General features: G+C 35.9%; 1 protein-coding gene across 1 annotated transcript in view; it reads left to right on the forward strand.

Moving 5' to 3' along the window:
* ZDHHC17 (zDHHC palmitoyltransferase 17) overlaps positions 1-15,824 on the forward strand; it is a 65,070-nt gene that overhangs the window by 32,308 nt on the left and 16,938 nt on the right. The window contains exons 6-10 of the mRNA XM_079304167.1: positions 2,530-2,594; positions 3,840-4,002; positions 8,557-8,682; positions 9,913-10,055; positions 12,346-12,446. Of these exons, the coding sequence (XP_079160293.1) occupies positions 2,530-2,594; positions 3,840-4,002; positions 8,557-8,682; positions 9,913-10,055; positions 12,346-12,446 (598 nt within the window). The remainder of the gene's footprint in view (positions 1-2,529; positions 2,595-3,839; positions 4,003-8,556; positions 8,683-9,912; positions 10,056-12,345; positions 12,447-15,824) is intronic.

Here is a 15,824-nt window from a genome sequence, read left to right on the forward strand (position 1 = left end):
ATGTCCTGGTTAAGCCTAATGCTTCTTCAATCTCTGACTGCTCTTCAGAATCCTTCCTTGTCAAGGCTTGCTTTCAGAAAGTAGTATCAAGCAGCAGAAGAGTTGCTGCAACTCCTTTTCATGCAGAAAGCTCTTTCTCCCCAGTATTTTTGTCTCTGAAAGCTTTTTGTGCAATCTTGTATTAGTGTCCTAGGATTAAGTCTGGTTATCTTTGCATGTGCAAAGCTTTTTCTCTTTCAGAACCAGTCATTGTACTTTAGAAACAAGAGGAAACTTTGCCAGTTGTGGTCCACAGAGTTCATACTTGAACCAGATGCAGAGGGCAGCAATATCTGCAATTTTTGATCATTGCATCACTTATTGTTGAAATCTTTGGTTCTTGCAGTTCTTGCATCATATCCTAACAGCACAGGCACACCCCTCCATGAGCACTGATCAGTCACTGAGAATTAAACAGGAAAGTAATGCTAAAGTACCTGTTGGGATATACCAGAATGGAAGAACAGTCTCTTAATATGAACCAGCTGCTGAAGGTTTACTTTTTTTGCCTCTGCACTCTCTTTGGTAAAAATCAGGAACAGAGCTTCCTTTCTAAAATGTATCACTTTTGGAGAGTGGAGAAATAAGAAGGAATTTTTGATGAGAGGTTTGTTAGAGCATGTGTCTGCTATCCACAGCTACATCTTTATATCTGTACAACAGTGTTCAAGTCAGTCTTAGCTGCTTTGCCTCTTGTTGAAGTTTCTTTGAAAAGGGATTTGCCTCAGCCAACATAGTAGCTTAATATGAGTAGTAGCTGTAGACTGCCTAGGTAACTTATGTGCAGGGACTACTCTGGAGCTGATGGGTTTGGGTTTTTTTTTTTAGCTGAGTGTCACCTAGTGTGCAAAGCTTGCTTTGGATTTGTCAGGTGGAATCATTGAAGGAGTTGTTCTACTTATATCCAGACATGTTCCTGCTGTCACAAAGAGGTGCTTTTCAAGAAGAGATCTAAAGATGAAAGAGCGATTGTTCACACTGCAGTAATTTGTACAATCCTCCAAGTGTGTTGTTCACACAGTATGAACTGTGAATCAGTCATGCTTCTCAAGGATGATTGAACTTTAGATTGGGCTGTGGTTCTAGTTTCCTGCATGATTTCAACCACAGGGGACTAAAAGCAATACCAGCAGTTGCATGGTCCTAGTAGGCTCTAAAGGATCTAACCTATACTAGTATTCTGGATAAACAGAGTTCAATCCTTATCTCAAACCTTGTAACTCTTCTGAACAAACAGTACATGCAAGTAAATAAAGTAACTGTTCCCCTTCTCCTCCATCAGCTGTGTTTTTTAATTTTTTTAAAATTGAGCAACAGAGTAAAACTTAGAAATATTAAGTTATCTGTAGGCTAGAGGTGTTTTAAAAGCAATTGTTTGGAGGAACTAAGTTGGATTTTCTGGGAAAAAAGGGCTAGCAGCAGCATGAGTGGGGATACCAGGATGCTGGGCATTCATAGACTAGTGGAGCAGATGAGGTTCTGGGGGTAATGGAAAGCAGCATCAATCACTTTCTGGGTTTTTGGCTAACAGAAGACTTGTATTGAAACACTTTCAATCTAATTTTCTTGGTAAGAACTGAGGAAAGTGGTATAGGAGGTGATGTCATAACTCTGTTGCCTCTAAGGAAAACTCTTCATGTTCTGCATTACATTAATTTGCAGTGATTTTGTTAGTACTGGTCTGTGAAACCTGCTCTAAATGTGCTTGAGAGTCTAATCTGCCTTGAGGTATGTAGGAATTACCAATTTCCCTAGGCAGGAAAAAGAAAAAAAATGCTTATATTTTTAATCCTTTCTGATGGGTCTAAAGGAATTGTCTGTGTGGTGCCTTTTTGGTCATTCTGTTAAATGTAATAATGTTTTTAATTTTAAATTTATTTCTAGCCATTGGTTTAGTCATCACTCAGTTGTACATCAGTCATATTTCTGAGCAGACTGTTTTTATTAATGGCATTTTTTCAGCCTTAAAATTCTCTGGCTTTCATTAACTGGATTTCCAGATCCTTAAAATACCTTTGGAACTCAGTGAACTAAGGAAAATTGCTTTGCAAGTGGAAAAATAGGTGCAACTAGCATTTGGTAGGATGTAGGATTCAGACAGTAGTATTTATAATAATTTATCAAGTATCTTACATATTTTCAAATATTGGTGCATTATTTTAATTTTCTTCTGCTTTTTAATGCAATAACATACCATCTATATATATTTATCTTTAATGTTGAAAATGAATAGTGAGTTAGAAATTACTGGTCTTACACAGCATGTCTGTTTCATAGTTTCCAAGATAGATTGAAACAGTTATATTTTGGCAATGGTGGCATTAATGTTTATTTTCATTTTTTAAATACCATTTGAGTGCTAAAAGCTTGCCAGTTTTTCTTCCAATTTAGTTGATTAGTCTTAGAACACTGCTTCTCATTGCAAATGTTGCATCTGCTGGATCTTGAGTATGCTTACTTACCTCACCAATTTCTTTTCTTTTTTTTTAGGATGTGGATATGATGGATCAAAATGGAATGACTCCTTTAATGTGGGCAGCTTACAGAACACATAGGTAATAAATGCAGTTTTGATTTTATCTTAATGTTAACCAAGTGGCACAGAGTAGTGACTGGTTTGAAGGATTTTTGGGAAGATTTTTTTTCTTGTCCTTTGCACAATTGCCTTTTTTTTTTTTCTTCATTTAGAGTTTTGTGAATTGGTAGCTCAGCTGCCTCCTCACTCCTGCCAAGTGGGATGAGGAGGAGACTCAGGAGGGTAAAAAGGAATAAACTCATGCATTGCAATAAAGACAATTCAATAGATGACGCAAAATAAGGAATTAATTTGTTACTTCCCATCAGTAGGCAGAAGTTCAGCCATTTCCAGGATAGCAAGGCTCTGTCACCTGTAACAGTTACTTGGCAAGGCAGGTGCTGTAACTCTGAATGTCCTCTGGTATGTACTTCTCTCCCCCAGCTTTTATTGCTGAGCACACTTCATGCAATATTGGCTATCTGTTTGGTCAGTTGGGGTCAGCTGTCCCAGGTGTGTCCTCTCCCAGCTCCTTGTGCACCCCCAGCCTGCTCACTGTGGGGCAGCATGAGGAGCAGCAGAGGCCTTGACCCTGTGTAAGCGCTGGGTAAGCAGTAGCTAAGGCATCCCTGTCTTATCAATCCTGCTTTGTCACAAATCCAAAACATAACACCATAGCAGCTACTGTGGGGGAGATTAACTTGATTTCAGCCAAACCCAGTACAATGATTTTTTCAAGGGAGAAGGTACTGTGAAGAAGTTTCTTCCTGTGGTGATGATTGGAGAAAATTGATGAAAAATAACACTTCTCTAAAGAGCAAATGTTTGAACTAGATTCCTATTTGGAAGGGCCTATGTTCATCGATTGTTAGGAAGAAGACAAACTAGCTCTTACTGATACCTGCCATTATCAATATTCTCATCCTGTTCTATTTTCATCTTCTGGGTTGAGAAGTGGAAACATGTTTTGAACTTTGATTGTTTAAGAATATAATCATGGGCATATTTTTACAAATCTGTTAGGTTTTGGTAAACTCTTCAAAAGTAGGGTTGTAGAACAAATATGTTTCTTGATACCCCAGAATGAGCTGTCTTAGGGAGATCCTTTCAAGTCAACAGAATGGTGGGAGGAAATTTTGAGTCATTCATAATTGGCAGCAAAAAAGTCACTTTGTTATTACATAGTGTACCTGGTCAATGATCTTCATAGAAATTGAATGCATCAACAAAATGTTGGGATGTCTTTGAGTTCATCTGTAGATCTAACAAGAGTTTTCTTTTCTAGTGTGGATCCAACACGATTACTACTTACATTTAACGTTTCAGTTAATCTGGGAGACAAGTATCACAAAAACACAGCATTGCACTGGGCTGTGCTAGCAGGAAACACTACAGTTATTAGTCTTCTGTTAGAAGCTGGAGCTAATGTTGATGCTCAAAATATTAAGGTAAATGTTTGGTCTGTTTTAATTGTAAGTGGTTTGAGGCAGAAATAACAGCCTGTGATAAATCTCAAGAATAGGTTATTATTATGGATGTAATGGGATTGAGAAGATGGAGCACAAGCAGTGCCACTAATGTGTCATTTGGCAATTTTTTCCTAACAGTGATGCATAATCACTAGATTTGTGCCATAAAAGATACTCAAGTAAATAGTGTAACAATGATTATGTGTAAATATAAGGGAGTGGGGTGTGCAATTAGACTGCATGTGTGAAGACCAGTGTATTTGGGTGCAGAATTGGAAACCTGACTGAATATCTTGTAGTGAAAGTCTGGGGTGAGTGTTGGTGTGAGATGTGAGACAGTCCTATGCAGAGAACTGACAAATGCTCTGGTTGGTCTCCCAGTGCTACTAAGCAAATTGGAGGCCTGAAAATGCCAGTTGAAGTAAAATAAGCAAATGGGCTCTTTTTCTGCATGTGAACTTAACTTGCCTGATTGCCAGATTTTCTTAACAATGAATCTATATTCTGTATTAACAGAGCCCATCTCCAGTATGTGTTAGACCAGTGAAACAGCTCTTAGAATTTCTGCCATAGGCTTGGAACTTCTCCAGCCTTGGAATCCTTTGCAATGTGGTTTTGTCCATTACTTCCAGATACTCTGTATAATCAAATTAGATGCATTTTGTTACCCAAGCTGTTTCATCTGTGGTGTCGGAGAAGAATTCACTTCTGGAAAAAGAATTCTCTACTCAGTTTCTCTTCAAATATTTGTATTTTCCACTTAGAGTGTTACAGGCAGAATGGTTATGCTGGAAACACAGTTGTAACTTAATTTATTTGTCCTTTTGCCATTTTTCGTACTGATTAAGACAGCCAGTGCCTATTTTGTTTGGCCACAAGGGATAGAAATATATATATATATGTATGTATGTTAAAAAAAAGTACACATCAGGTTCCTTGAAAAGCATGTAATGGCCTTTTTAAGGAAGCAGCCAAATTTTGCTGGCAGGTTTTTAGGTCCTACATCCACTTCAGAATATCAGAAATGTTCATAATCATGAATGAAAACTCATTAGAAAAAATCACTTTTATACATGTTTAAAACAAATCATCTAGACTCTTTCATGCACTGAAGTGAATATATATTAATTATTCCTGATTTGTAAGGTCAGCTGGGTGGAGGAATTATGATTTTAGTCTCACTTTTTCTGTTGAAAAGCTATTTTCCTATGCTACATATGGTAAGAAATTAAGGTATTTTTATGGAAAAAAAATCTGTATGTCGTACCTTGCTTGTCTTGACAGACTGATTAGTGTGACAAGAGTTCTGAAGCCATCAGCTTACCTACATTTCTGGACTGTTACAAAATTGAAACAAAAATTTCTGTGTTTGGCTATGTGAAAAGGTATCTGCTAGCCTGAAGTAGTTCATGGTCTTGCCTTCTTTATTGACAGACAGCAGCAGTCAGTAGAAAAACAGGTTTTTGAACCTGCTGGATCATGGTACCTTTCCAGTCATGCCAGAAGACGTGTCTGGTTTCACTGACCACTGCCTGTCTTCTGCAGTGAAGTCTAGGTTTCTTGCATGCTTTCCCAGGTTTTTAGGATCTTCAGAGGATCAAAATTATGTGAGCAATGGCAGTTTTGCCATCCAGCCAGTGACTTTATTACTGATGCTGATTTAAGTGGTAGTAAATACATAGGAAATACAAAAATTTGGTAGATTAAAGGTCAGTAGAAACTCAGTTTGGTGCCCCTCCTTTGGCTGTTCAGCAAAAAAAGTTTTTTCTTTGAGCCAAAAACTAATTAAGTGTTTGGCTCATGTTTCCTCATAAATAAAAGGAATTGTGAAAGGCTTCTTTCTGATGCAGTCAGTTGCAGATTTCTGCAGCACTATCTATTGAAGTCCTTTTCTCAGATAGTCCATGGAATTGACCAAGAATGGTGGTAAGATAGCTGATATTAAAGAAATACGTTGACTGAAAGCTTTTTATCTTCTTGAGATGATGAAGTGACCGAAATATTAGATGTGAGGTTTGACTTTGTTATGAGCTCCAGTCAATCTGTGTTAGAAAGGCACGTGCTGCTGGCTGCCTAGGCTTGGAACAAATTTGGACCAGTCATCTATCTCAATAAGGTCTTCTTTGCTTTGCATGACAGTTTGTGAAGTATTTGAACTATAGCACTGCTATTCTAGAGCAAAGCTTGATACAAGCAGTGTGTTAGTCCTGTTTTGTTCTTTAGTCTCTTTTTATTATGCTGTAACAAGGAATTCATATTTTCCCTTTGGTAGTAAGACACTTCTTTTTTCATTTTTGAGAACTAGATTAATGTTAGAGTTGGAAGCTGATTTTCAATAATGAAAGTAGAGTGATTTTCTTTCTTTGGTTGATTTTTTTTTTCTTAAGGAAATTGTCTTGTCACACCAGTAGACAGATTGGGCAGATAAAGACAGGATATCCCAGGGAGCCAGATTATCACTGGGACTTGGGGAGAACTTGTAAATTTTATTGAAGTGAGCAGAAACTTTTTTTTTTAAATAGAAAGATATAGAGACCTAAAAGAGCTCTTACGGTCTATTGAAAGAACTTGTAAAAAAATCTGTATGTGAATCATTTATTGAACTTTAAATGCAGTTTCTTGATTATGCAGTGTATCTTAGGCTTGTCCATGGAAGTCTACATGTGCAGTTCCCTATCATAATGACTCTTCAGATTATTTTTTCTATCTAAATACTTTAAATATATATTATTGAAGCCTTATTGCTTGATGACAATCTCAAATGTATTTCTAGATTAAGTTCCCCAATATATTTTTTTAAATTTTTAAGCAAGTCAGCCATCCACTACTTCTGTAGTGGAAAATATTAAAATGGCCAGATGACGAGAAGCATAGTCAAAGACTTCTTTAAAGCTCCCTCAATTTTTTTATCTAGGCAGTTCCTAGGTGTCTCATGGCCCTCTAGTGGAAGGGATGCTCAGCTGGACCCCAAGACAACTTCAGGATTTACTTGGGAGATCAACTCCCAGAGGGGATTGCTTGTCCACAGGTAATCTTTACAGTCTGGATATATAAGGTGATATTAAAACAGCAGCATCTCTGGAGTTCCCAGATATTAGCAATTGAAGGTGCTGTTAAACATGTGATGAAACAGGCAGCAATAGTTTGATTTCAGGCATTTCTATTGAGAATGGAATTAATTTAATCTGGTTTTTTTTAAACATCTGGCTAAATAACTTTGAAGCCAAATCATAAAGTTATTCTTTTCTAACTGATTTTGCTAGTTAAACTTCTCACACAGAAGGTGTGAAAAGTCCTATTAAGCAGCAAAAAACTTTACCTCATAATTTATATTCTATGCTATTTACTCTCCTAAAGATTTGGAGCAAGATTTCAAAGGCAGAGATGACAGTTAAGTACTCAGTTCCCATTGTCTTTCTGTGGGATGTAGGTAGCTAACTGTAGTTTTTAATCTTTGGAATCGCTTCTGTCTATAGTAATTATTGCCCTTTCTGGGTAGTTTCAGTTTCTAGTACCTGTCTCACTTTTTTTTTAGGAGGGGGCCGAACGATGGAGGATTCAGCCATTTTTCAAGCCTCCATGAATGATTTGTTTAGGAGGGGAGTTAACTCCAGTAGAAGAGAGGAAGAGTCAAATGCAAAACTGAAGCTGGAGGTACCTGCAATTGGTTGTCTCTTGCCTCCTCTATAATTTTAGACCAAGTCAATAACTTTTTAATTTAGCTCTCTTCCTAAATGTTTAAAGAGCAATCAAATCCGTTTGGTAGGCACCTTTGGTCCCTGTATCTTTTGCTCTGTTTCTCTTTTGCTTCATCTCTTAGTCTTTTCTGAAATTACAGAAATAAAAACAAGAGCCATTGCTGGCTTAGCATCCAAAATACATGAAACACAAGCCCAGAGTTGTGAAATAAGTTGGACATGAGCACTCAGTTTGTTGTTTTATGTTTTCTTCCTAGGACTTCCATAACTGAAATGAACCTAAGAACATGAGACTTGCTGGGGAAAAAAAAAAATCCTAGAAGCATTCCATGACATTAGAAACGTCACTCTGCCAAAAGGCAGAGAATTAACTAAGAAGTCAGGCTTTAGACTTGGGAGAGTTTCCATGATCCAGTGGGTCACAAGTTCTTATTATTTGCTTGATTTCTGCTGCCTGTCAATAGCTGAGGGGGAAGCACAGTCTTTTATTTACAGACTAGTAGACTGTGTGTAGAATTGTGGAACATAGATTTGTTCTCTGCCAAAGGCAACTTGCAATTGCAAAGGCAATTACTGCTGTCAGAACATACATTTTGTCAGGATCATACACTTAATATGCGACTTGTTCATATTTGTATGGTTATGAGAGAGTGAAAAACCAAAAGGAATGAATGATGTTTGGTGTCAAGTAAGGTGCAGAGCAAAAAGTATGCCAGAATGTAGTTAAACTGATTTAAAATGTGTTGGCTTTAACAGCCAATCTTCTGTTTCAGAAGTGCTCCAAATGCATTTTATTTTTTAAATCGGATGTTTTCCACATTTATACTCTTGACAGGGAGAATCACCACTTGATCTTGCAAAACAGAGGAAGAATGTTTGGATGATCAATCATCTACAAGAAGCAAGACAGGCAAAGGGGTATGATAGTCCATCCTTTCTGAGAAAACTAAAAGCAGATAAGGTAGGTAGTAGCATAACGCTTATAAATCAATCTTATGGCTGCTCTTGGTTTAGGGACCTGTGTGTTTGTTTAAAAGAAGTTCAGGACTGTGGCTTCCTCACATTTCAGCTTTAAGGAATGTCTTTTTATTATGACTAAAGTAACTGCAAAAGAAAAAAAAATGTTTTATTTAGGGCAGGAAGAAATAAAACCCTAGGCTTCCAATCACTAACTTTTAGTTTTTGTGCTAACTAGAAGCAAGTGTTAGGAAAGTGTCGTTTGGTCTCATATTATGGGCTAGCTGAGATGTTCCAAAACTGACTCTCTGGTAGCTGAGGAAAGAAGCATTTTGGGTATCTTGAGCTCTGATCTCCTTTCTGATTATGTATTGTTTATTGTTATGTATTGTGTTGAATGAAAGAAGCAGTCAGTCTTAGCACTATCAAGTGATACATAAATCTCTAATGTGAAGCTGTTTTGCTTTTCAGAGTATTGTTTAATACTGCAGATAGGAAGAGGCTGTAAATGAGGGTGTAAGGGTTAACATACTGCTCTAGCACGAAGAACTATGCCTATTGTGTGATGGTTTAGAAAGAGTAAATGTTTTCATCTTGGTATCCATCAACAGGCAGAGTGTTGTGCTGGATATTAAGTATTGCTACCACTGATTTGTTACAATTTTTTGAATTCAAGATATCAAGCATCAAGATGCTCAAAGTACTGCTACACCCTGTGGCATTGTAGCAGTGATTATTGACCTGAAGTGGTTTGTACATTTCATGTCACTGTACTTTAGTTATTTGGAAAGAGTTCAATGCTCTCATCAGGAGTTGTATCCACACAGTGTAAGACAAAAAACATCCTATGTTTGTTCATGGATGCTTCAGTATGACTTAAAAACTGCAGTTGCATGAATAATAAAAACTTACTGACATTGTTATGTGCTGTGCAGCAGTTCAAACACTTATGAATTCTTTAAAAACAGTTAATTACCTTGATTCTGGATTAGCAGCAAAGTCTCTAGAAGACAGTTCTAAAGCAAAGTTACTGATTTGTAATACAATTTTAAGAAGGTTTATTTTCCTTGCAAATTCATTGGAGGTGTGTAAATACAGGAAATGAGAAAAAATTATGAAGATTTATCTCCCACTGTCAATCTTTCTGAAAATCTTAAGTTTTGGTGACTGTCCTGTTTATTATACAGTCTGTTCCTGAAAACAGAGTTACTTACTTGTGTTTGTTTCTCTATAGGAATTCCGTCAGAAGGTGATGCTGGGAACTCCTTTCCTAGTTATTTGGCTGGTTGGGTTTATAGCAGACCTAGACATTGATTCTTGGCTCATTAAAGGGCTGATGTATGGTGGCGTTTGGGCTATGGTACAGTTTCTTTCCAAGTAAGTGTTTTACTGGGAGATTGTTAAGTGTGCATGCAAGAAGTATTTTGCTATAGATAACCTTAAATATCCATTTGTTAGAATTGGTCTTTATTTCTGCAAAAGATCTTGTGCAGCTCTAGCTCCTGTAATGCTCTTTTGTGAAACTGGAATTACCTTGGGTGAATACCACTGAGCTGAAAGAAGCTAACAGCAGAACAGAAATTCAGTCCTTATCCAGAGGAGGGTGCTGAATATCTGTCTACGAAGAGTTATCAGCATGAATATTGCAGAAAGCAGGCAATGGAAAGGTTACTATAAAGTAAAAAAGACAATGTGCAAGTGTACTATTAAAATTATTTTCTTTTACTAATTTAAATGCACAAAGGCATTTGTGCAGAAGAGATTCAGAGAGAGAAATTAATTTACAGTCAGGTTTTCTAGCTTTTGTTGTTGTGGAAGTAGGGGACTAAAGCAAAAGGCTGCTTTCTCATAGTGTCTTTGAAACATCTTGTTACCCAATCATAAAGACCTTTAGTTTTTAGTTTGTTTACTTTAAATATCTGTAAATGAACCTACGAATATACATAGACACACACATACACACACACATACGTGTTGTCTTGCTCCACTGGATTTTCTGGATCTGTAGACTACATCATCTCTCCTTGGCTTTTCATTATCATGTGTGGCCAAGATAGGAGAATTTGTTGTATCCCTATGCTTGGGAGCTTTCTGATTTTCTGGGGTGGGATGACATGAATATTTAGAACCACTGACTTCTCTTTTTTTTCTATATAAAGAGGAAAATATATCTGCTCCTTAAACCAAGTTCAGAAGATTTTAGTGAACTTAATAGACCAGGAGGGAAGTGGAAAGTTATCAAGTTTGTGCAGGATCTTGGTGATGATCTGTTTAGTCCTTTTGTCACCTCTGAGACTGTGCAATTTGCTTGTCTTCTCCCATGAAAAAACCTATTAAGCCTGTTTGCCAGTGCAAATCCTCAACTGTGCCTCCTGCAGAAAGGAAGGACAAGATTTTTTCCAATCTCTCAAGATCTATGGTTTGTTAAGTTTTATTTTTTTGGCCTAACTGAAATGAGTTCAAGATAAACATTTTTATTTTCTCTTACCTGTTGCTTAATATTTAGTATAAATCCTTTTTGAAGTGTTTTTCATAACATCCAGTTTTGAATTAAAATTGTGCTGTTATTCTAATACTGCTTTCTTTCCCTACAAAATTTTAGCTGATCTGCTTAGCTGTATTTTCCTCCCTACTTTCACACACACAAAAATGCACAGAAGTCACTGAAAGAAAAATTAGTGCAGAGTAACTACTGTGTGTCCAAATGTATATTTGCTTATTATTCATCAAATGAGCTCATGTTCCTTACAGGGTTTTCTCCAAGACCTAAGGAACTTCCACTAGAGAAGAGAGAGATACTGTAAGGGAATAAAGAAGTGAAATGGAAACTACTTCCTGCACATATTTGTCTGTGGCAGCCCTGAGGGACCCACCAGCACAAAAAGCAAAATGGATCAATATCAGGATGTTTAGGCAGATGATGCAGAAATTTTATTTCAGGGAGGTTAGTTGTTTAGAGTGTCACTTTCCATAGGTTTCATAGCAATTTATTCTTGGATGTGGAGTAGCCTAGTCATTCACCTTGTTTGTCTTGCTGTATTTAGCTTTATTCAGAAGAGTCTTTAAAATGCAGAAGTGTGAGAAAGTGAAAATAATTCTGACGTCTTAATTTTTTTTTATTTTATTAATGAAGCAGCATTTTATCTTAGAACTGGGCAAATGTAGTGGTATATGGGAAATTAATTAGTTTGGATTTTTTTTCAACATTCTATTGGCAATTGTAGCAGAAACAAAATATTGAATAATCTGAAATATTTCAAGTATATAGGCTGATAACACCAAGGTCTATTAGGCTTTTTTCTTAGTGACGTAATTTTAACATGCAGTTTTCATTGTATGAGGTTCCAAAATGTCTTTAGCACTGGAATCTCAAAACTTGATATAGTTTGCAACCATTGTCCATGTTGCTAAGAAACTCACAGGTTCCTAACTGCTTTCACAATGTAGTTTTGCATGAGTATTTACTCATTCTGCCTGTCTTGGCAGGTTGAAAAAGGGCGTTTCTCATGAACTTTAAACAGAAAAGTGAGAAAAATGTATTTATGGTGTATTTTGCAATATCCCATATAGTGCATATTTTAATAGGAAGTTTTTTCCCGAAGCAGTAGTTCAGGATTTACATTTTAAAAATCAAAACTTACCATGTGACATTGTTCCTACATTACAGGTCATTCTTTGATCACTCCATGCACAGTGCACTGCCTCTTGGAATATATTTGGCAACAAAATTCTGGATGTATGTGACGTGGTTCTTCTGGTTTTGGAATGATATCCTTTTTTATGTACAGTAATATTTTTTTCATGCTCATATTATGAGGACTTACACAGTTATATCCTACATATAACAGTAAGTAATCTAATAAAGTTTTTTAAAAGGGAATCACCACTAAACATTGTATTATATTATTATATTAATGTTAACTATTTTATTGCTTTAAAAATGTGCATGCTATTGCTGTGCTTCGGTAAGTAGATTTTTCTCAAAGTTTACTTACAGTAGTCTGCAGGATTTCCTGTGCTTTACCAACTTCTTATGTGGAGGTAAATGCTAGCAATGTCATGAAATATTCTCTGGCTGTGAGGTGACACAATGTAATTGACTGCATTTTTTAGGCACTATTCTGAAGAATAGTAGACTCTTCATGGTCTGTAACAATTCCAGTGGAATTGGTTTCATAGTTAGATCTTCCTAAAGATTTTGGAAATTCCATTTTATACAAACCTTAGATACATTTGATAACTATATTTTCAGTTATTTTGAAAATATCTATATTAACAATACTAGATTATAGAGATTCAGCATATTGCCACATTTTTGTTGTTTTGATTGTCTGTCTAGATATGAATTTCCCTTACTCATGGAGGTAGAAATTGATTCAGAGTTCAGTGGGGAATGTTAGTTTTCCATGACAAGGAAGTAGATTCAAAATTTTAAACAACTTTCTTGGGTGCTCTAGTTTCAGTAGCCAAGAAAACAAAGCAGAAATTCGATGTTTAGTACAGTTCTTATAGTTGTAAATAATTGAAGTGAATTTTATGGTGATATTGGTTTGGCTTTTTTGCAAACTGGTTTTCTTTTCATCCTGGAAGGAATTGCCATGAAAAAGGATAATAGCAGTGCTTTTGTTTTTGTGTCTTCTTGATAGGTTCTGCAAGCTTAACTAAACCAGCTGTGTGTTTTTGGGTTGAGAACAGAGAGGAGACCCTGCTTCCATGCTACCTTTGGCTTTCATTCTGTCAGTGTTTGCAAAGATATTGCTATGAATAGCAGTCCCATGCAACTGGAAATGGCTCTTATGGCATGTTTAAAAAAAACCAAAACCCAACAGCTTAAGAATTAAAATTTAATTGCTGTTAAGAAAAAAGAAAAAGTTATATTTTTATAAGTATTCTTGAAACAGTTATTTAGAAATGCTGATCCTACTACCAGTCTTTCTGCCTGGCCTGATTTTTTATGTTTTTACTCAAATTTAGTAGAAGCTGCAGAATGAGCAAAGTGAGTACAAAATGAATATGAGAAAGATTTTAAAAATCAGTAGTTAGACATAGAAGCTCGTGTTAGCCAATGTTTTGGGTTGCAGATGTTGAGGTACTGTGACATGCTTTCTTGTGCTGATATAACATCAGTTTGGATCTAATCTGTGTCCAACATTGATTTAAAGTCCTTGACTACATTAAAATGGCTGCACAATGAATACAATTTGATGGTGACTTGTATCTTAAGCTGCCCCTTAAAGCTGGCAACTTGTGAGGTTTTTATCCTGAAACTCATATTTCATTCCTATTTCTACCAACTTGCTTAGATTTTTATTTCTGTTATTCTGATTAAATAGCTTGAAGTTCGTGGGGTTTTTTTTTTTTTTCATTGAAGAATCTTAGATTTTCACTAGAGGTATAGACAATTACCCTAATAAAACCTGACTTCAGAATGTCAATAAAATACTGTCCTGCTTCTGTCCCAAGGTGTTGTCTCTCAACCTTTGCAAGTCTTTTTGTACATGGAAGTAGTGGTCTAAGACCTTCAGTTACTAATTACTTTCATTAGACCTGATACAGTTCTCTGACAAGCAGTTTTAGAGACCAAGTGCTGGAGGCCATCTTCCTTTAATTGGTGATTTTTAATTGGAAGTCTTTGTAATAAGATTCCAAATTCATTCTTCTGGAAAATAGCCCTGAAGCTTTATTGCAAAAATGAAATTGCATGCCTCCTCTATTTTTATAGCATAAGGCACAGCATTGTGGTTGGATAAAGAATTCCTGTATTTTTACAGCTTTATATGATTGCTTACAGCAGACTAGTGTACTACTTTATACTTTCTAGTGTTCAAGAGATAAAACCCATCCTGGTAATTTGCACAAATTCTGTCTGTCTTTTACTTGAGGAAGAGAATTTTTGACGTTAAATAACTACCAGGAATTGCCTTATTGGAATTTTAAATTACAAATAACATAAAGATCTTAATGGCTGCAAGTGGAACTTTAATATTTAGGTGTTTGGTAAGAGTTTTCTTTTAGATATATTGAAGATATCTTGGAGATGATCAACTCTTGTGAGGTTAATCCTAATGGGACAGAAAAGGACAGTTAATGCAATGTATCATAAAGAAGAAGAAAACCAAGGATTTGCAGTGCATTTTCTTGAGTTTCAGTGTGGTTACATGGAAAATACATCTCTAAATTCTAATGTTTCATGATGTGTCTTTCAAAAAGCCAATATTGAAAATGCACTGATTTTTTTGTAAGTGTTTCCATTCTATTGGATTTTTCTCAGCAGCTTCCGAGTCTAGTGTATTTGATAAAGTAGAAATCCTATTCTTGCAGGGAATGAGGAATGTGTATTTTTGAGTCTATATTTGAGTTTGTGGTCCTATGCCTCCATACCACTGTTTTGCTACATTCCTGTAAGTATATTTTGCTGTAACAAAGGATAGCTATGTCTTGCTCCATTAATGTGTTCTAGTTTTCTAGTATTTACAGAGTAGGAATGAAAATACCCTCAAAAATCCTACACACCAAGTCACTGTTTTAATTTAGTTTTATTTTTAAAAGAAAAAAACTTATTTAAAATTGCACTTTTAATAATTTGAGACTAGAGTTCCACATTTCATTCTTTTTCATTAGTATTTATAGGTGGAACATTCTCTTGTGACCTGTAAATGTCCTACCAAGATTATATCTCGATTGTTCATGCAGACTTTTCAGTTCCAGCTGAACAAATACTGCTTGTTATGTCAAAAGGTTCTTACACTGCTCTGTTGTTCTAAGATGTCAAGAGTTTACTGTAACCCAAAATTAACTTTTTTCTGGTTTCTTCTGCTTCCATTTGGTGCAAATGAGAGTGTATAGTTTTAATTAAGCAAGCTGTTATGGCCATTGCATCCTATTTGGAATGCTGAGATTAAGATTATATAAGGCAATTTGTATTTTTAAAAATAATTTATCATTGACTAATACTGTGTTGATTATCTTATCTCAAATATACTTCACCAACTGATGTGGTCTAGGTTAAAGGAAACAAACATTGCCCACTTTTTCAATGAGGGATCATTTTAAAAATAGGTTTAAGAGAATTCATAATGATTTTCATTCTTTCATAAAGCTGATACAATTATATAGGATTTAAAAAACTGTAACAAGCTAATTGGT

Source organism: Erithacus rubecula, assembly GCF_903797595.1.
Source record: "Erithacus rubecula genome assembly, chromosome: 4".
In the NCBI taxonomy this organism is placed as follows: domain Eukaryota; kingdom Metazoa; phylum Chordata; class Aves; order Passeriformes; family Muscicapidae; genus Erithacus; species Erithacus rubecula.